The sequence below is a fragment of the Pipistrellus hanaki genome (assembly GCF_964339955.1).
Source record: "Pipistrellus hanaki genome assembly, chromosome: 5".
NCBI lineage: Eukaryota > Metazoa > Chordata > Mammalia > Chiroptera > Vespertilionidae > Pipistrellus > Pipistrellus hanaki.
In genome coordinates, this window is record NC_140507.1 from 92,581,480 (window position 1) to 92,602,573 (window position 21,094).

The 21,094-nt window shown below is 45.4% G+C and overlaps 1 protein-coding gene across 7 annotated transcripts; it reads left to right on the plus strand.

Annotated features, from left to right (window-relative positions):
* Positions 1-419: 419 nt before the first annotated feature.
* On the plus strand, positions 420-19,558 carry ZNF354A (zinc finger protein 354A). 7 transcript variants are annotated; one of them, XM_084885249.1, is made up of 6 exons: positions 421-593; positions 1,485-1,572; positions 5,776-5,902; positions 7,117-7,212; positions 16,306-16,412; positions 17,445-17,461. In XM_084885249.1, the coding sequence occupies exons 2-5, from the start codon at positions 1,540-1,542 to the stop codon at positions 16,383-16,385; spliced, it is 336 nt and encodes a 111-aa protein (XP_084741375.1). In that variant the 5' UTR covers positions 421-593; positions 1,485-1,539; the 3' UTR covers positions 16,386-16,412; positions 17,445-17,461. The 7 variants fall into 7 exon arrangements, with proteins under 7 accessions (XP_084741374.1, XP_084741375.1, XP_084741370.1 ...); XM_084885248.1 differs by lacking the exons at positions 16,306-16,412; positions 17,445-17,461 and adding an exon at positions 8,477-12,399 and having other exon boundaries at positions 420-593; XM_084885244.1 differs by lacking the exon at positions 16,306-16,412 and having other exon boundaries at positions 422-593; positions 17,445-19,558.
* The last annotated feature ends 1,536 nt before the right edge of the window (positions 19,559-21,094 follow it).

Consider the following 21,094-nt stretch of genomic DNA (forward strand, 5'->3'; position numbering starts at 1 on the left):
ATTTAAAAAGTTTTAATTTCAGACCAGCCTTTGTGGTTGCTTTAGGTCTCTGAGTTTGTAAGGCTGCCAAGCAGGCCTCCCCTGAGCTAATCAGGTTAATATGTGTACCCTTTTTGTCCACACAAGTTATATAATTATGTTCATGGCTTATGTATGCTCTTTACCTCCTCAAAGAGTACTGGAGAGCAAACCTTTGTTTTTCTCAAGGACGCATTTCCAGCTGCCTACAACAGGGTTGGCACACGTGTACTTCCCTTGAATGACAAGGAGAAGTTAGTTGGTCCTGCCTGTGGTCTGTCTGCCTTACATCTTTATGCAGATACAGAGAAGACCCTGCCTCCGGAACCTCCCTTTCCTGACCAGGAGCGCACACAGGCTCTGAGGACTACAGTTCCCAGAACCCTCGGTTCTTGCGTGGGCTCCATTTCCTAGAGAGACTGCCCGCCCCGGCCGGACCTGCGCGGGGCGCTGGACCTTCGGCGTGGGAGTGAGGCCTCCCCGGCCGGACCCTGGCGGACTCTGGGCTGGAGGCGGCGGTCCGGCCGGGCGGTTCCCGAGCCTCCCTCCCGCGGAGCGCGCCCCGAAGCGCGGAGGTGAGCGCGGAGGCTCCGTGGGTGCGGGGGAGGCGGCGGCCCTGGGAGGACGCGCCGCACAGGCCGAGGGGCGCGCGGGGCCTTGGTGGGCCGGGCCGGGCACCGCCTCTCCTCGCCTGCCCCCGGGAACCGCGTAGACGCCGCCGGAACGCGGCAGGTCCGGCACTTCGTCCCCTCGGGCCCGAGGCCCCGCCACCCTCCGGCTTCCTTCCCACCGGCCCGGCGCCACCTGCCCGGCCCTGCGATCCCGGCCCCCGCCGTGAGGACGCGGTTCCCTGCGCTCGCCGTCGCCCCTGCCCTCGCGGAGGCCGCGGAGCGATCGGGTTTCGCGGGAGGGAGGACCTGGACCCCAGGCTGCGGTGTCCGTGCCCCCCCCTCCGACAGCAGCCCGCGCGCCGCAGGGGGGGATGTTCACCTCCCGAAGCTGTTTTCTCTCCGTATCTGGATGTGGATAACTTTGCCGCAGGGGGCGGTGCGGTGGGGAAACTTGTGGGAGAGAAAGTGGCCGCACGCGCGCCGTGAGGTTTGGAGAGGTGTTCGGAGCGCGCCGTGGCGGGGTCCTGGGTCGCCCTCGCCGGCTGTGAATTGGGGCGAGCGCTCCCGCTCCGCCCTCAGTTTCCCTGACCTGTAAAATGGGGTGCAGAACTGCCAGCGGTGCCGGGGGCAGAATGACACGGCGCTGCCTGGCAGCCTTCGGCCTCGTCCCCCAGCCGGGGAGAAGGGGCCTGACCTGGGCGGCCGGTCTCTCTCTGGTCCAGTCTGCCCCGCGCTCCCCCTGACTCCCCTCTCGGAGGGCACTCGGAGTCATTCTCATGTGTAGGGATCTGAGAGCTGGTGAGTCTGAGGGTGGAAATAGAAGGGGCTTCTCCCTCCTGGCGCCCCTTTTCTCAGTTCAGCCTCCTGGAGACGCTGCCCATCCTCGGGGTGAAGAGCCCAGCAAGCGGACATGGCTGCTGAGCCGAGGGGAGCAAGCTCTCAGGTGAGTCACTGCATCTCAGGTCTCGGGGACAGATGCTTGTTTGTTTGTTCTTTTTTGTTTCCTGTTTCCCTCGAACTGAAGTTCTCCACCTATGCAGTCTTCTCCAGGATTTGGAGCTCATGTCTTCCTAATTGAAGAGCTGGTCCACCTGCGCAGTGAATCTCCCCCCAACCCTTGTGTGGTGTTCTCTTTTCTTTCCCTAACAGACACTCTTATTAATTTCAATTCTCTACATGATTACTAATATGACAGGTCAGATAACTTGTGTCTTAGCGCAATTGGGGACAGAACAAATAAAAGTCTCACTTGGCAGAGTTCCTTCCTGGCCCTGCCTCCTCGCTCACCTCCATCTCCCTCCCCGCTCACCCCTGTCTCCCTCCCGCTCACCCCCTTCTCCCTCCCGCTCACCCCCTTCTCCCTCCCCGCTCACCCCCTTCTCCCTCCCCGCTCACCCCCCCCCCCCCCCCGTCTCCCTCCCCGCTCACCCCCCCCCCCCGTCTCCCTCCCGCTCACCCCCTTCTCCCTCCCCGCTCACCCCCTTCTCCCTCCCCGCTCACCCCCTTCTCCCTCCCCTCTCACCCCCCCCCCCCCGTCTCCCTCCCCGCTCACCCCCTTCTCCCTCCCCGTCTCCCTCCCCGCTCACCCCCGTCTCCCTCCCCGCTCACCCCCTTCTCCCTCCCCGCTCACCCCGGTCTCCCTCCCCGCTCACCCCCCCCCCGTCTCCCTCCCCGCTCACCCCCGTCTCCCTCCCCGCTCACCCCGGTCTCCCTCCCCGCTCACCCCCCGTCTCCCTCCCCGCTCACCCCCGTCTCCCTCCCCGCTCACCCCGGTCTCCCTCCCCGCTCACCCCCCGTCTCCCTCCCCCTCCCCGCTCACCCCCGTCTCCCTCCCCGCTCACCCCGGTCTCCCTCCCCGCTCACCCCGGTCTCCCTCCCCGCTCACCCCTGTCTCCCTCCCCGCTCACCCCCGTCTCCCTCCCCCCTCACCCCCGTCTCCCTCCCCCCTCACCCCGGTCTCCCTCCCCGCTCACCCCGGTCTCCCTCCCCGCTCACCCCTGTCTCCCTCCCCGCTCACCCCCGTCTCCCTCCCCCCTCACCCCCGTCTCCCTCCCCCCTCACCCCCGTCTCCCTCCCCCCTCACCCCCGTCTCCCTTCCCCCTCACCCCCCCCCTCCTCCCCGCTCACCCCGTCTCCCTCCCCGCTCACCCCCGTCACCCTCCCCGCTCACCCCCGTCACCCTCCCCGCTCACCTTCGTCTCTCTCCCTGCCCTTGGCAGTCATGCTTTTCTTTTTCTTTCCACCCTCAGAATCCTCAGGACACCTTCCCCAGGCTCTGCAATCCATAGTATTAAATTTTTTCTTTCTCTTACCTTTGTTTATTTTTTAAATCTTTATTGTTGAAGGTATTCATATGTTCCCTATTTTCTCCCATGCTAACCCACCCAGCTCTGACCCAGGCCTTCACCACCTCCCTCTTAACTTTGATCTTGTGCCGTACTTCTCCATTCTTAAAAACTGATCTTGATCTGCAGTTTTCATCTTTATGTGTGTGAGTGAGGGAGGGCCCCATATGGCGAGCCAGTGCTTGAACAAAAGATAGCCATGCTGGAGGGCACACAGTCAGAGAGGTCTGACAGAGAGAAGAATCACAGGGAGGGTTTCATGGGATATTGGTAGTAGAGAGGCAGTGTGTACATGGTTAGGAAGTAGGGCTTTTGAGCCAGATGGCCAGGTTTGAACCCATGTCCTCTGTTGTCATTTCTAGGCTTTGGGCAAATAGTTTCACCTCTCTGTATGTCAGTTTCCTCACCTGTAAAATGGGAATAACAAAAAGTACCTACCTTATAGGTTAAGTGAGAGGCTCATATGAACTAGTGCATGCAAAATATTTAGTGCAGGGCCTAGCAAAATATCATCATGGTAGCTGAACAATGTTTTTCTAGTAATAATACCATTAATGTTGCTAGGTAGTTACATAGTCTATGTATAAAAGCCTAAGCTACTGGCCAACTGGCTCACCAGCCAGTAGCTATGACACGCACTGACTACCAAGGGGCAGGTGCTCAATGCAGGAGAGGAAACCAGGGGCATGGAAACATGGAACAGACTGATGAATCTCAGAGGGAAGTGGGGAGGAGGAAGGGCGGGAAGAGATTAACCAAAGATTTTGTATGCATACTAGAGGCCCGGTGCAAGGATTTGTGCACCAAGCCTCTAGAATTATGTAATGTTCATAGGACCCATAAATACTTGTCCTTTCTTTACTCATCTTCATCTAATAATAACAGGAAATGCTGCTGGAATGCCTTGAGGGCTTCACCTTTGTTCTCACTCTCATAACAGTGTAACAGTTATTATCCCTATTTTATTATTATGTTTTAAAAAATATATTGATTTCAGAGAGGAAGGGAAAGGGAGAGAGAGAAACAGCTGTGATGTGAGAGAATCATTGATTGACTGCCTCCTACACATCCCCCTTCTGGGGATTTGGCCCACAACCCAGGCAAGTGCCCTGACTAGGTATCACACTGTGACCTCCTGATTCATGGGTCATTGCTCAACCACTGAGCAACACAAGCTGGACATATTTTCCTCATTTTACACATAAGGAAACTGGGGCCCAGAGAAGTTAATAACCTGAATTCAAACCCAAGTATTTGTGGACTCTAAGTTCACACTGTTATCGTCCAGCCATTGCTCTGGTGATCTTCAGAGCGCAGCGCAGACCCCTGAATGGTCCTGGATTGGAGAGGGTGCAGGCTGGGCTGAGGCCCCCCCCTTCCCCTGTGCACGAATTTTGTGCACTGGGCCTCTAGTGCATATATAAAGAATAAATTAAAATCACTTTTACCCTACACCAGCCAGTTTGGCTCAGTGAATAGAGCCTGTGGGCTAAAGGGTCCCGGGTTTGATTCTGGTCAGGGGCACGTACCTTGGTTGCAAGCTCCTCCCTGGCCCGAACCCTGGTTGGGATGTGTGTAGGAGGCAACCAATGGATGTGTTTCCCTCACATTGATGTTTCTGTCTTTCCCTCTTCTATTCTCTCTACAAGATGAATGGAAAAGTATTCTTGGATGAGGATTAACAAAAAATAAAAATAAGCACACTCTTACCCCAACATCTGAAATAATCACCATTAGCTCTTTGGTATGCATACCTCAATATTAATTTTATGTATCTTTGTTTATATGTACATATGTATGTATTTTATCATTTAAACTTTTTTATTGTGACAAAATTTACCACTTTAACCCTTTTTGAATGTATAATGCAGTGGCATTAAGCACATTCACGTTGTGTGGCAATCACTACTGTCCATCTCCATTTATATGGATTATCATTTATTTCTTGACCTGTGAGTAGGTATTGACAGGGAGTTTGGTGAAGAGGTGAAGAGTGGCACCTTGGACATCCACCTGAGTTGGAATTCCATCTCTACCACTGAGCAGCTATGATATTGTGATTTATAATATAAAATATATGTTTGGTCTTTGTCTCTGTTCCTAGCACATAGCTTCCAAAGCACTTGTAATTCCCTAAGTGATTAGTAATATGTGGGTGTTTTACCTAAAATAACTTCAGAGCAATAAAGATGAAGTGGCTTTGTTTTGTTATTCATAACTGGCCCTTTTCAATCACACCAGTTTGTATTAATGAGGCGACTTTAGGAAAGCCCTAAGGTTGGAGCTGGTGCCAGAGAAACCAGCCCTGACTAGAAGGTGGAACTTTAGCCTTCCACCCCGCTGCCTGTCTTAGGCTGGAGGTTGACTCAGTCCTGTAATGAGTTAATCAGTTGAGTACATGTAATGGCCAGCGATTTAACCCATTATGCCTTTGTGATGAAGCCTCCATACAAACCCAAAGGACAGGGTTCTGAGAGCTGCCTGGTTGGTGAATGAACATGTGGAGAGTAAAGGAGAGGGGCACACCCAGAGGGGGAAGCTCCCGCCCTTTCCCCAAAGCTTGCCCTGTGCTTCTCCTCATTGACTGTTCCAGAGGTTCATCCTGTTATCATAAGCTGGTAATCTTGTAAGGAACTTGTTTTTCTCAGTTCTGTGAGCACTGTGGCAAATTAATAGAACCCGAGGAGTGGTCTGTGGAAATCTCTGAATAAGCATTTCCTAGTAGCCCATCTACCGCCCCACTGCCACCTTCTTCACTCGGGTGGGTATCTTGGGTGAGCTGGGATGGCTTGTCTTTACAGATGTCAGTGACGTTCAAGGACGTGGCTGTGCTGTTCACGCAGGATGAGTGGAGAAAGCTGCGTTCTCCTCAGAGACACTTGTACCAGGATGTGATGCTGGAAAACTACAATAACCTGGTCTCGCTGGGTAAGGAAGTTTCCCTAGAGGGACATTTCCCTATAGAAATGGGGGAACTCGGCACTTGCTTCTCTGAATAAAAGCCCTGGGTCATCAGAAACTTTTGCTGAGTTTTGCCTGAGGATTGTACACTTTGGATTTCCAAAAATAAATAGTGAAAACCTTTCCCTTTCTATAGGCATTGAATTGCCCAGGGAAGGCACAGCCTGCAGTTCCACATTAGAAATGCCCTCCCACTGAGGCGCCATTTCCCATCACCATGGTTCTGTGTTTGGTTGCTCACCTCTCAGCAGGGAGTGGAGCATCCTCTTCATTGACCTACCACTTGCCTTTCCCAGTTCTCTTTTCCAGTTCAGAAACTGAGCTAATTTAGCACCTGCTTCCCTGGGTAAGTGCTATGGGTTGTCCAATAAATTTCTGCTGAGTTTGCTGTGAGAATGTCCTTATGGGCTATCTCTAAAAGTAAATTAAAAACACATTCCCCCTGTAGGCATGGAGTTGGCCATGGGAATGGGGAGCTGGTATAGTCGCCCCTCCTGGTATATAATTACACACTAGAACTTTCTTTAGGGTGAAGGCATTATTCCTCACACCAATTGTTCTGTGGTTGGTTTTCACGTCTCTCAGCAGAGGGGTTTGTCCAGTCTCTGGACCTATCACTGGCCTTTCCTACCTGTCTTTTCCGGGGGTCAGCAGACTTTCTGTAAAGGGCCAGTAGTAAATATTTTAAGCTTTGGGAGCCACATGTGGTCTCTCTAACTTTCTGCTTTTATTTTGTCAGCCATTCTTTGTTCAAGGGCATCCTTAGACAGTGGGCTCAATTTTGCATACTTTGCTGACTATTGCCACCATTAAAGGGAGTCAGATTGTGTTTCTCATTTTAAACAAGCTACTCGGTACATAATCCTTTCCATAAATACCTGTTTACAAATTTAATTCAGTCTATACGTTTAACATATTTCATCTCTATAGGAAGCCAATAACACCCTATTAATCAAGGCTGATGTTTATGCTATTTCCCTAATGTACAACTAATTATTACTTAGTCAGGTGCTACAAGTCCCTTCCTTTTTCCTAGCACACCTCTCACATCGTGTGAGCACAACTTGAAGACCCCACAGAAGCTTTTGTACCACCCCCCGAGTTTCCCCTCAGATCTGAGCTGCCTCTTTGTGTCAAAACAAAACCAAGTCTTTTCTTTCTTTCTTTTATTGTCTGAACAGGGCTCCTATTTTCCAAACCAAAAGTGATCTCCCTGTTGCAGCAAGGAGAAGAGCCGTGGAAGGTGGAGGAAGAGCGTCCTGGGGGCTTCTCTCTGGGTGAGTGGGGCTGAGGTGCCCGGGAACCACCAGGCGAAGGTCTGTTATAGGTGGATGGCAGGGCTTGCAGAGGATGGCCGGGAAAGGCTCTCCAGGGCTCTTGGTTCTCAGAAGTGGTGGAGAAGGGATGCCGAGGACCCAGAAATGAGCTTCCTCCTTTGCCCTGCTAATCACTTCGTAATGGATCAGTCAGGACCTTTTCTTATTCTTTCCTGTTGTTTCAGAGGAGGACCGTGTCCTCGTGTTCATTCAACTAACGTGGTGTATGTAAGGCTCGGTATGTGCATGGGGAAAGGAGATGAAGGGAACGATTTTGGAAAATTGGATTGGGCCCCATTATAAAGTGCTTTGGTACACTTCTTAGGGATGTGAACTGCTTGATGGGTGACTGCAGAGGATTTTAGGCAGAAGAATTCTGTGGCCATTGACATTTTAGAAACATTGGTCTGAATCAGAAACAATGTAATGTCCTTCAGTAAAGTCCCGCTGAAGGAGCATATGGCCAGAAAGAGCACCTGCCGTGCACAGAGCTCCCTCCAAGTCAAGTTAAGGACTGAAGCAAGTTCAGGGGCATTGATGTCATGTGTCTCACTTATGTTTAAAGAAAATTACATGGGCGTTTGTCTAAGGTGTAATATATAGAGAAGTTAGGGGCACAGCTTAGCTGGTAATAGTAAGTTTGGAATGGGGTCCAGAATGGGTGGGATGAAAGGAGACGTTATTTATATGTAATCTTTTGATTTTTCACATGGAGAATAATTCATTAGTAATTTGAAATTAAAAACAGTGATTTTGGAAGCATTGCAGGGGATAGGTTTAAAGTGAAGCAGAACTGGGTATAGGAGGTTTCTGGAGACCATTATATAATGTAGGCAAGACATAAATAGGGATGAAGGCTTGTGCAGTGGGGTTCAGCAGGGAAGAGGAGGGGCTGATTGTTACGGGAACAGGACAGATTTAGTGTGGATTGGTTTCATTTGAGATGTGAGTGAGGTACTCTAGTAGAGCTCTCCCATGGACACCAAGGACCCAGACACGAGCTTCCTATTTCCCTAATGTACAACTAATTATTACTTAGTCGTGTGATACAAGTCCCTTCCTTTTTCCTAGCACACCTCTCACATCGTGTGGGCACAACTTGAAAACCCCACAGAAGCTTTTGTACCCCCTCCCTCCCCCCCAAAGTTTCCCCTCAGATCTGAGCTGCCTCTTTGTGTCAAAACAAAACCAAGTCTTTCTTTCTTTCTTTTTTTTGTCTGAACAGGGCTCCTATTTTCCAAACCAAAAGTGATCTCCCTGTTGCAGCAAGAAGAGCTGTGGAAGGTTCTTCTTCTAGTAGAGTTCTCCCATGGAGAGCTGTACTAGAGCTGTGTAAGGTGTATGGGATTGGGACTGAGGGAGGTCAGGGAGCTCTTGGTACAAAGGTGGCATTTGAAGCCTTGAGCTGACCAAGTGAGGGGACAGAGCAAAGGACAGAGTCCCATGAAATCTTGACATTTATGAGGTGGGTTAGAGAGAAGAATCAGGAGAGGAATGGGAGAGGCTGCTGGGGTGGGACTTGGGGACAGAAGGACACAGATTGTGCTGGTGGAGCTTGCTGTCGAGTAGGGAGACAAGTGTCCATGAGCTGAGTGCGCACAGGGTGTGGAATGGCCAGGACCTCCTGGGAAGGATCCAGAATGCTGAGAATGTAGACTGGGAGGAAGCGGTGTTGGCAAAGGCTTCCCTGAGGAAGGGCGGATCTGAGGATGGGGACCAGTATTCCAGACATCAGAGGGGGCACATGTGAGCTTCCAGAGAAAGGAGGCCAGCGTGCGCAGACGGGAGTGAGGCGCGAGGCGGTTGCTGTCTGCCAGCCTTGGTAGGGTAGCATCACCAAGTAGGTGTCCTGAGACCTAGTGACGCAGTCTCCCTGACCATCTGAGCTGGGTGCTCTAGGAATGTCCCCTACATGGGGTCAACTCTCAAGCTGGCTGACTGTGAGGACTGACTTTGACCACAGCGTGCAAGGCACTGTGGGTGCTGACCACATGAAGCAGAACTCTCCTCAGGATGGTCTGGTTCCTGCTAGCTCTCCCTTTGGATGTACTTGTTGAGCTAATGGGATCCTGTTTCGATGTTGTCTGAAGCCTGGCAGTGGGTGTATTGGTGGTGGGTCTCTTGAAAGGGACTCATGTGGGTCAGTGTCTGACACTACTTGTGACTGGCCCTAGGCAACCTGTTAGGAACTGCAAAGTGATGCACAGGTTTGGGCTGCCTCCGCTGGGCTGGGTGCATGCAGGAAGGCCAAGTTACACACCGAGGCCAGCTTTTACTAGCACTGAGCTAACCTAACAGGGTGCAAATCTCAATCACCCTGAGATTAGCCCCTGCCTGCTTCTGCCTGCTTGGCTTAGTGTCAGAAAGTGTGGGAGTTTCAGAGGTAGCTTCTCAGTGAGTCACCAGATAGTGGTGAGGGGTGTTTACCACACTGATACAGATTCGGACTTGGTGCCAGTGCTGGCCTGAGGACATTCAGCAAAAGCCCTGGGGTACACTGTGGCCAGTGGCCACCCACCAGGTGCCCACTGACCTTCAGGATGGGGCTGGTGTAAGGGAGTCATTGGGGAGGGCAGCAGAGTTTATTGGGCCCAAACTAAGAGAGGGCTCTGCACCTGCCAGGTGTGCGGGGGACATATGCCCCCTTCCTAGAGCCACACAGTCAGTCTGTCCCAGATTCTGCCCTGTCCTTGTTGAGAGCCTGAGCTCCGAAGGGTGGGCCTCCAGGAATGCAGAGAGGGGGGTAGTGGATCTCAAACTCAGTCTCTGACACTCCCTGGGTCTGCCCATACACACATCCCAGGCCTGGGCAGCTGACTCCTCCACTGGGCATGAGCTCCAGAGGGTGGGATGAGAGGGAGGTAGGTGGGAGGAACTATTGCTTTCCTCCAGGCTGATGCCGGATGCAGGGAAGTGTTCAACCCAAGATAGATGGTGTCTGTTGGCAGTGTAGGAGAGGAAGTCAGCACAGGGACCCTGTTGGCTCTCCCTTCAGCTCTTTTCCCAGAGCCACACAACTCCATCTCTCCTCACACAACTCTCATCCACTCTTAGCCTTCCTCTGCAAGAGCCCAAGGAAATGTCTGCAAACAAGATTTTGTGTGCTGGCCCTTTAAGAGGGTGCCTGGGTTTCTGGCAGACTCCTGTCTCTCCCTGGTGGACAGAATTCCTGCTGTCTTTCATAGCCAAAAGTTATAGGGGCTCCTTTTCTTAAAAAAAAAAAAAAAAAAAAAAAAAAAAAAAAAAAAAAAATATTAAAACAAAATATATTAATTATTGCTTTTTTACAGAGGGGAAGGGAGAGGGAGAGAGAGTTAGAAACATCGATCAGCTGCCTCCCCCTCCACCCCCCATCGGAGATGCTCTGGTAATCAAGGCACATGTCCTTGACCGGAATTGAACCTGGGACCCTTCAGTCCGCAGGCTGACGCTCTATCCCAGGGGTCCTCAAACTTTTTAAAGTGGGGGCCAGATCACGGTCCCTCAGAGAGCTGGAGGGCCGGACTATATGAACTACTAATTCCTACTGTAACACCTCGGCTAAGCTCACTGCCCAAAAAACCTGGCGGGCCGGATCAGACTCCTCTGCGGGCCGCATGTGGCCCGCGGGCCGCAGTTTGAAGACCCCTGCTCCACTGAGCCAAACTAGTTTCGGCTGGGGCTCCTTTTCTTGGCTCTCTTGGCTAGCCCAATAGGGGTTAAGACTCCACTTAATCAGGGGAGACCTTTGCAGCTGAGATAGCTCTCTGGATTTTTAGCCACTGCACATGGGTGTGAGGCTAACACTTTCCCATCTCAGCCCTTCCTACCAATCTTTATGTGGCTTCTTCTATCTGTCCTTGGTTAAAAGACTCCTGTTCAGCTAGTCTTCAGTTGCTTATTCAGCTTGTTTGTTCTGTATTTTTGTTGTTGTTGTTCTGTATTTTAGTTGTAATTCCAGTGTAGTTCTGGAAGGTCAGTGTAACTTCCCACCCATTTTGATGCCATCTTGGGTCCTTTCTCCTCATTCTTTCTCCCTCATTATGCATTATTTTCCTGAGAGTGCTTATCACTGCCTAATAGTACATATTTATTATCTGTCTCTTCCTTTGAATTGTAAATGCCCTTATACTGGGTTGTCTGTTTTATTTGTTCCCATTTCCCCAGTACTTAAAACAGTGCCTGGTCAGAGTAGACTTCCAGTTACTGAATGTATGAATGACTTGGTGGAGACAGAAAGAAGCAAACCAGTTTCAGAGACTTTTGGGAGACAAAAGCAGCAGGACTTGGAGGTGGATTGGATATGGAAAATGGAGATTAAGTTGTCCAGGATGCTTGCTTGGTTTGTGGCTTGTTTTGGGATGGACAGTGACAGCATTCACTGAGCTAGAGACACTGGAAGATCAGAGTTGAGAGATGATATAAATTTGATTTTGGATGTGTTAAATATAGTTGTCTTTGATTGACCTCATTATCCAAGTAGAGATTTTAAATAGTCTCTTAGATTTGGAGTACCACCCCTTTGAATATAGACTTGGTGTGAAATGTAAATTTGGGAGATTCCGGTCAAGGTAGGCTAATTGAAACAGTGGCTGAATTTTACTTAATTTATGGAGTTCAGATTATAGGAAGAGCAAGAAAGAGCCTTTGAGTTAAATTTGAGGAACTCTGGCATATTAGGTTAAGGTAGAGAGAAATGAAACCATAGGGAAAGCAAGTGGAGGTGTGTGATAAGAGGGAATTTGGGAAAGTCAGTTGACATTGAAGTAAAGGCTCATAGTAGGATTGTTATTAATAGAACTTGGGAGAAATAAGTGTTTTCGAGGCATATTTAGATGATAGAATAAACAATTTTTAAAATATATATATATATTTTATTGATTTTTTACAGAGAGGAAGGGAGAAGGATAGAGAGTTAGAAACATAGATGAGAGAGAAACATCGATTAGCTGCCTCCTGCACAAACCTTACTGGTGATGTGCCCCAAACCAAGATACTGCCCTTGACTGGAATCGAACCTGGGACCCTTCAGTCCATAGGCCTACACTCTATCTACTGAACCAAACCGGCCAGGGTGAATAAACAATTCTTGATAATCGATTAGCTGAGGGATATTAGGGAGAGATATTAATGATGCCTCTTAAAGGTTTAATTCAGAACTGGTGTCATTTACAGAGCTGAAGGATTATAAAGATTGGAGCAAGCCCTAACTGTTTTGGCTCAGTGGATAGAGCATCGGCCTGCAACTCAATGGTCCCAGGTTTGATCTGGTCAAGTGCATATACCTTGGTTGCATGCACATCCCCGGTGTGGGGGAGGGGTGCAGGAGGCAGCTGATGTTTCTCTCTCATCGATGTTTCTAGCTCTTTCTCCCTCTCCCTTCCTCTCTGTAAAAAAATCAATAAAATATATATAAAAGAAAAGATTGGAGGGAATAATCATGAACTGAGTTTTAGGCATGTTGAATTTGAGGTGTCTTTGAGACATTTAAATTGCTATTTGGAGTAGGTTGTTGTATAAATGGGTGTAGAGAGTAGAGAAGTCATGCATGAGGTGTAAGTTTCTAATGAAAGCTGGCTCATGGAAAGAGTGTAGAGTGAGAAGATTTAGGGGCTTAGTATTAAACCCTGAGGAACTCTAAGGATCAAAGAGGAGGTAAAGTAAGTGCACAAAGGAGACTGAGCATTCCACCAAGGAAAGTGAGGTTGATGAACAATGAGAAGAACGTGGAGGAAAGTTCGGCTTCACTAGCTTAGGAAGAGAATGTCTCCAGGAAAAGAAGGTTCATTATCAGATGCTGCTGAGAAGAAATTAGATGAGACCTGGAAAGAGCATCTGTCTTAGCCATATGGAGAGCATAGTTGCCTTAGCAAGGGTAGTGGTGCGGACAGAAGCCAGAATAGAGCCAGCGAATGGTGAGTGAGCAAGAAGTGAAGTGTAAGATACTGTAGTCAGACTTGAAGCAGCAGTAGCTGGAAGAGCTCTTCCATGCATATATAAACAAATATTCCTGAATATACTCTTTCTTTTGTCCACTCCAGTGATAGTACACAACACACATCATTCTGCCCTTTCACTTGATATGGAAAATTTCCATGGCAGTATGTAGAGAGTGTCCTCACTATGGGGAGTGGGAGTGGGAAGGAGGCCTTCGGCTGGCTCTCTTCCAAGGGGGAAGATGTGATTTTGATTGTTTATTCCCTCTCAGCACCCATCCTACAGCACATCAGCAAGTTCAGTCCTATTAGCACTTCTTTAATAGTTGATCCTGATGCAGTCATCTGTCCTCCACTCCTTTCTCACCTACATAACTGCAGTAGTCTTTACATGATTTATTTCTTTTCTGCTTCTACTTGTGCCCTACCAGTCTGTTCTCTGCATACTAGCCAACTTGAGTATGGTCATGCAGTTTTCCTGTGGCTTTCTATCATGCTAAGAATAAAATTCCAAAGACCTTACTATAACATATGAGGCCCTAATATGACTTGGCCCTATCTGTTGCTCTAGTCTTATTTACAATTTTCCCTCTTGCTCTCTGCATTCTAGGTACACAGCCTCTTGGCTGTTCTTCTGAAGTCACCACACTTGTGTTTGCTGTTGTTTCCTTTGCCTAGGAAGCCCTTCACATATCCATATGGCTTTTTTAATTACTGTTTGTCATTTCATTTCACAACTTTCCCCAGCCTCTCACACACACATACTGAAGTATAAGCTCCAGAACTCCTAGTCATCACCTTCCCTAGAACATTACCTGGCCCATAGTAGGCAGTTAATAACCATTTGTTAATGGAAAGAATGTTTGCAGCACATGCAAAGATAAAGAAATACAAAAAACATGGAGTGCTTCAGAAACTGCATATAGCTCAGCATACCTGACAAGAAGTCGGGGGAGGAAGATGAGGACAGGTAGACAAAGGTCAGAACATGAAATACCTTGATCACCACTTAAGTACTCAGGACTTTATATATAAACAATTAAAGATAAATTGGTGGATCTAAGGAAGTTTGTAACGTGATAAGATATAGATTTTAGAAAGATGACTCTGCCTACAGTGTAGAACTGAATTGGTAGAGAGTTGTTGTATAAACTTGAAGCAGGGAGACTAGTTAAGAGACTATGGGAGACTACAGTAAAGCATGAGAAACAAAATACCATTTGAGTACCTATGCCAAATGCTCAGGGTTCTAGTAAAGGTGTTGGTCACAAAACTGCAGTCTTTACGTACAGGCCTAAGGCAGGATCTCTAACTTTATTATAAACTAGAATTCGAATTGCAGAATCTTACTATCTTCTTCTCAGCACATATACCAAACCTAGAACCAATGACTAATATAGTCACTGAAGAAATTACCTCATTTTTTGTCACTGCCTTTCATACTTTTACCCAAATAATGTATTGAGATTTGATCATTTAATTTATCAAGACTTAAATGGAGAGAAGGAACTAGGAAGGTGTTTGGCAGGAAGTAAAAAACTCCTGGTTCCCTTACAATAAATAGTAGATATGGGTGCATATAAAATTAGTCAAGGAGGCTATGTAGAATGAAAAAAAAAAAAAATCGAAAAAAAAAAAAAAAAGTCCCAAAGCCTAAGGAATACTAGTTTTTAAAGAGGGCACAGGAAATGTTATCCATGAATGAATCTGAGAAGTGAATACTGGTAGAAGAAAGGAGGAAAGTGGAATATATTATGTTCACCAAGTAGAGGAAATATATACACATTCATATGAAAGTGAATGTAAGATGGGAATCTCAAATGAGATGCAAAGGAGCCTTTTATATGATTACCTCTAGCCCAAAATAAAATGCCAAACTATGTGCACAATCATTCCCCTGGCAAAATTTAATATTCAATGAATTGTGTTCTTACCCAATTTTAATATTTATTGAAATCAGTTTGTTCTTTACCACTTTATCATATTAGTGTCCCGTCCCCCCCCCCCCCCCGTTTTTTTAACATTATGTGTGTGTATATATTTTTTTCGTTTAATGTATTTTAATAGCAAACTTACAGGAACAGCACAGAAGACAGACAACATTAAAAACATGTATTTGCATGTAGGACAACTAAGTTAGAAAAGTATATTGAATGGATGGAATCTGTATGATAAAAATGCTACAAACACCATTTAGTTGCCATCAAGAAGAAATTTACTTGTTTTTTAAAAAAAATCCAAATGCTGGCATTGTCCAGAAAAATTTAACAGGTTTATTTATATTGTTATAAAGTTGAACTGCTGAAACTTGTTCACTGAAACATTTGACTTGCATTAATGTTTTATGTCCCTGCATTTAGATTAAAAAAATTCACACACAAATAAAAATGGAAAATTTGCCAGTACCTGATTTCTGTCCCCTATTTTCAACTTGCAATCATATACTTAGGTACCTTTTTGACCCCATGGGGGGGAAAAAATTAACATTCAGAACTACCAATAAAAGGAAGAAGATAATTTTTTTTTTTTAAATAACAAAATGTTTCCTATCATAGTGGATTCTTAAGCATGTTCTCCAGGTATGCGGCATGCTAGCTGGATGTTTTGGCCTAATTGTTACACGTTGGTATGGAGAGCACACAGGTTGGTGTCTTCAAAAAGGCCACCCAGATCAGCCTCACTTGCCTCCTGCAAAGCACCCATAGCTGCAGTCTGGAAACACAGGTTTGTTTTGAAGTCCTGAGCAATTTCTCGCACCAGATGCTGGAAGGGAAGTTTGTGAATCAGGTTAGTAGATTTCTGATATCACAGTACCAGGCCTGTAACCATGAGGTTTCTTTTTAAAAAAATATATATTTTATTGATTTTTTACAGAGAGGAAGGGAGGGAGATACAGAGTTAGAAACATCAATGAGAGAGAGTCATTGATCAGCTGCCTCTTGCACACCCCCTACTGGGGATATGCCCGCAACCAAGGTACATTCCCTTGACCGGAATCGAACCCGGGTCCTTTCAGTCCCCAAGCTGATGCTCTATCCACTGAGCCAAACCGGTTTCGGCACAATGAGGTTTCTTCACTCCTCCAGTAGAGGGAGCATTCTTTCGAGCAGCTTTGGTAGCCAGTTTCTTTGATTTGCAGGTAGTCTGCTTTGTACAAGCCATGGTATAGAGACTCTTTACTTACCCCCCTTCTCCTTTGACTGGAGTTCCATGAGCTAGAGGCAGCACAGGCATTAGAGAGGGAAGGTGGCTGTGCACATCCCTTTTTATATTTATGCCTATTTTATTCTTGATCTTTGACTTTTTTACTTTGCTTGCAGTATCTCATGCTTGGTGCATGAGCAAGGCTGCTTCCTAACTTGACTTTTGGCTTCAGGTCTATTTGTGAAACTGCCTTCTTATGTGAATTGGCCCTGAAACCCTCCCATCACCCATGTAATATACTGATCTGTAAGGCAACTTCTATAAGTATTTGAATCATGTTTGTGTGTGAAAATAATGTATAAATAAATGAGAATATTTGGCATTTTTCAAATTTGGAATATATATGTAATTAAGAAAGATCAGCAAAAACATTTTGCATATAATTCATATGCCTTCAGGAAGATTTAGAGGTTAATAGGGTATGCTAATCTGATTGTAAATAACACTTATGGGGAAAAAGGAAAGTTATATATATATATATATATATATATATATATATATATATATATATATAATTTTTAAAACACTGTGGAATGGTCTATAATAATGGGAATGGAATATGACAATTGAGTCAAGAAAAGACTCAGGAAGAGTTTATTTTTAATTGAATCTAAAGGATACAAAGGAATTTGGCATGAGGGAAATGGAGGAAGACTTTCCAGGTTAGGAATGATTACATAAAGAAGAGAAATGTCATGAAGATAATTTAGGACTATCATAGGCTTTATAATCTATCATGGGCTTTAGATTCTGATCCCAGATACCTTTTCTAATTCATATTCTTCTTTTCTCCATTCTTCATTCTCCATTCTCCATTTCTCAATTCTCTTAGTCACTCTATACTCACCATCTTAAATGTGTTTTTTAAAATTATTTTTTTCTATCCAAATACTTCCGCTCTTATTGGTTATTTTCCTATACTGCTTAAATCTAAATTTTTTCTTACTATTTTTTGGGCAGATACCAAGACCTTATTTAAAGATAATCAATGTTTATTTATTCTATACATTTTGTCTCTGTAGCCAAAAGCTGTATCATATGAAACATCTTCAGTTTGTTTTTTCCCCCCTCCAGGATGGAAGAGCAGTCATAAAACCACAAAGTCAACTCAAACTCAAGATTCTTTAATTCAGGAGTTGATAATGAAAAGATCCAAAAGGAATGGACCCTGGATCTTCAAATCAGAAAAAACCTGCATATATGAAGACAGATTAGAGAAAAAACAGAAGAAAAAAGGAAGTGTTCACATATTTTCAGTCACTCACAAAAATATTCTTACTGTAGAAAGAAGACATAAAAATACTGAATTTGGCCAAAACCTTAGCCCAAAGTCAGTCCTTATTAGGAAGCAGGTGGTTCCTAGAGAAAGAACACTACCAAAATGTGAAATACAAGGAAATAGCTTCAAGCAGAATTTAAATGTAATTAATCAACCAAAAATCAACACAACAGAGAAACGCTATAAATGTAGTATATGTGAGAAAACCTTTATTAACACTTCATCTCTTCGTAAACATGAGAAAAACCATAGTGGAGAGAAATTATTTAAATGTAAAGAATGTTCAAAAGCATTTAACCAAAGTTCAGCTCTTATTCAACATCAAATAACCCATACTGGAGAGAAACCCTATGTATGTAAAGAATGTGGGAAAGCCTTTACTCTTAGTACATCCCTCTATAAACATCTAAGAACACATACTGTGGAGAAATCCTATAGATGTAAAGAATGTGGTAAGTCTTTCAGTCAAAGGTCAGGCCTTTTCATACATCAAAAAATTCATGCTAGAGAAAACCCCTGTAAATATAACCCAGGTAGGAAATCATCTAGTTGCAGCACATCCCTTCCTGGGTGTCAGAGAATTAATTCCAGGAAGAAGTCCTATTTATGTAATGAATGTGGTAACACATTTAAGTCTAGCTCATCTCTTCGTTATCATCAGAGAATTCACACAGGAGAGAAACCTTTTAAATGTAGTGAATGTGGGAGAGCCTTTAGTCAGAGTGCATCTCTTATTCAACATGAGAGAATTCACACTGGAGAAAAACCCTATAGATGTAATGAATGTGGAAAAGGCTTCACTTCTATTTCACGACTTAATAGACACCGAATAATTCATACTGGTGAGAAGTTTTATAATTGTAATGAATGTGGTAAAGCCTTAAGTTCCCACTCAACACTTATTATTCATGAAAGAATTCATACTGGAGAGAAACCATGTAAATGTAAAGTGTGTGGGAAAGCCTTCAGACAAAGTTCAGCTCTCATTCAACATCAGAGAATGCATACTGGAGAAAGACCCTATAAATGTAATGAGTGTGGAAAAACATTTCGGTGTAACTCATCCCTTAGTAATCATCAGAGAATTCATACTGGAGAAAAACCATATCGATGTGAGGAATGTGGGATATCTTTTGGCCAAAGTTCAGCTCTTATTCAACATCGGAGGATTCATACAGGAGAGAAACCCTTTAAATGTAATACATGTGGGAAGACTTTTAGACAAAGCTCATCACGTATCGCTCATCAAAGAATTCATACTGGAGAGAAACCTTATGAATGTACTACATGTGGGAAACTTTTCAACCACAGGTCATCTCTTACTAATCATTATAAAATTCATACTGAAGAGAGCCCCTAGAAAGTAGATTTGCATGTATGGAAGCCTTAAACCAAAGCTTATCAGAAAACATGAGAGTGATGGAATAAATGTAATGGGTACTTAAAAAAAAATTTCTATAATTCAGTTATCAGATATTAAATTCCAAAGGTATGTCTTGACTGTGTAATAGATAACGACAAAAGTGTTCATGTCTGTAGACACTTTTTAAAATAACCTGAAAGAGACGTTAACTTTGGGCATTTGTCAAATAGAAGAATTGTTTTATTTCTCAGCCGATTACACTAGATATGTGACTATCAGTAACGTCTGGGCCAGGGGTGGGAGTGTGTGTACTGGATTTCTCATAAAATAACTATAAACTGGTAATACTTTTTAAAATAACATTTTAATAGCATATAAAAGATATGATAAAATAAATTATACATTTTTAGGAGAAAAGGACCAAATAAACTATAAAAATGAAGTGAAAGTTACCTCTCAGTTTCTAAGATTTGACCTTTCCTGACTTATGTCAAACTTTGTGCATGGATATCATTTAAAAATAAAAATAAAGTCTGTTGCCTTCTAGTAATTGCTATGAGTTGAGGATTTTGTATCCAACTTGTAATTCTGTTCTCAGAATTTTTTTCTCTGAAGTTTTTATGAATGTGAGCTTTCATCTTAGATGTATTAAATGGAAAAATCAGTAAAGTTTAAAGCTATTTTTATATTTTTATATATTTTTATATTTTTATATATATATTCCTAAGTGACCAAATGACTCATTGATTGGTTGCTATGACATGCACTGACCACCAGGGGACAGATGCTCAATGCAGGAGTTGCCCTCTGGTGGTCAGTGCACTCTCATTGCAAGAGTGCCACTCATGCCGAAACCGGTTTGGCTCAATGGATAGAGCGTCGGCTTGGGGACTGAAAGGTCCCGGGTTCGATTCTGGTCAAGGACATGTACCTTGGTTGCGGGCATATCCCCAGTAGGGGATGTGCAAGAGGCAGCTGATCAATGACTCTCTCTCATCGATATTTCTAACTCTATCTCTCTCCCTTTCTCTCTCTACAAAATCAATAAAATATATTAAAAAAAAGAAAAAGAAAAAAAAAAAAAAGAGTGCCACTCTGCTGACTGACTTGTCCTGCAGCCCACCAGCCTGGCAGCGGCCACTCACTCCCTCAGTAGTTCTGCAGGTCCAATTGCCTCCTGCCTCCTGGAAATAGGCCTCGAGTACTGCGGCCGCTTTCCCTCTCTAGACAGTGCAAGGAAGAAATGATATAAAAGCAGTCACCAGGTGGCTCTCAACAATTGGTGCAAACATCAGTGGGATGTCTCACTCCCGCCCAGCCTGGCCCCTCCTCACCCTCAGGAAGAGTGCCGGATGCAGTGCCAGATGCAGGGTTTATGGCTGGTGAGTGCCACTCAGCAGTATGAGCTCCCAACCAGGACTAAACTGGCCACAAGCCCATGGCAGGTGCAGCAGGGCCGGGGTAAGTGGGAGTGGCAGGCGGCATTGGGCTGGCAGTGTTGGACCCCCAGTTTCAGCTCAATCCCTGCAGGCTGTGCCGAGAAACCCCACCTGTGCACGAATTTGTGCACTGGGCCTCTAGTATGAATATATAAATTCACAACAGAGGAGTTTTTTAAAAAAATATGTATATTTTATTGATTTTTCACAGAGAGGAAGAGAGAGGGATAGAGAGCTAGGAACATCGATGAGAGAATCATCGATCAGCTGCCTCCTGCACACCCCCTACTGGGGATGTGCCCACAACCAAGGTACATGCCCTTGCCCGGAATCGAACCTGGGACCTTTCAGCCCGCAGGCCGACGCTCTATCCGCTGAGCCAAACCGGTCCTGGCACAACAGAGGAGTTTTCAAAAGAAGAAAACTGTGCCAAAATGTTAAAAGGTACATCAATCTTTTCATGATATAAATAGTATGTTATTTGGAGTTCTTTAGTGTCAATTTTAGGAAAACAAAAGGAGTACTTATGAGCAACTCAATAATTAAAAAAAAAAAAAAAAAAATTCCAGGTTTGTGGGAGGAACTGCACAGCTGGGAGTTTTAAGTCATAGGCCTTCAAGAAGCCATGAATCTGGGAAAATGA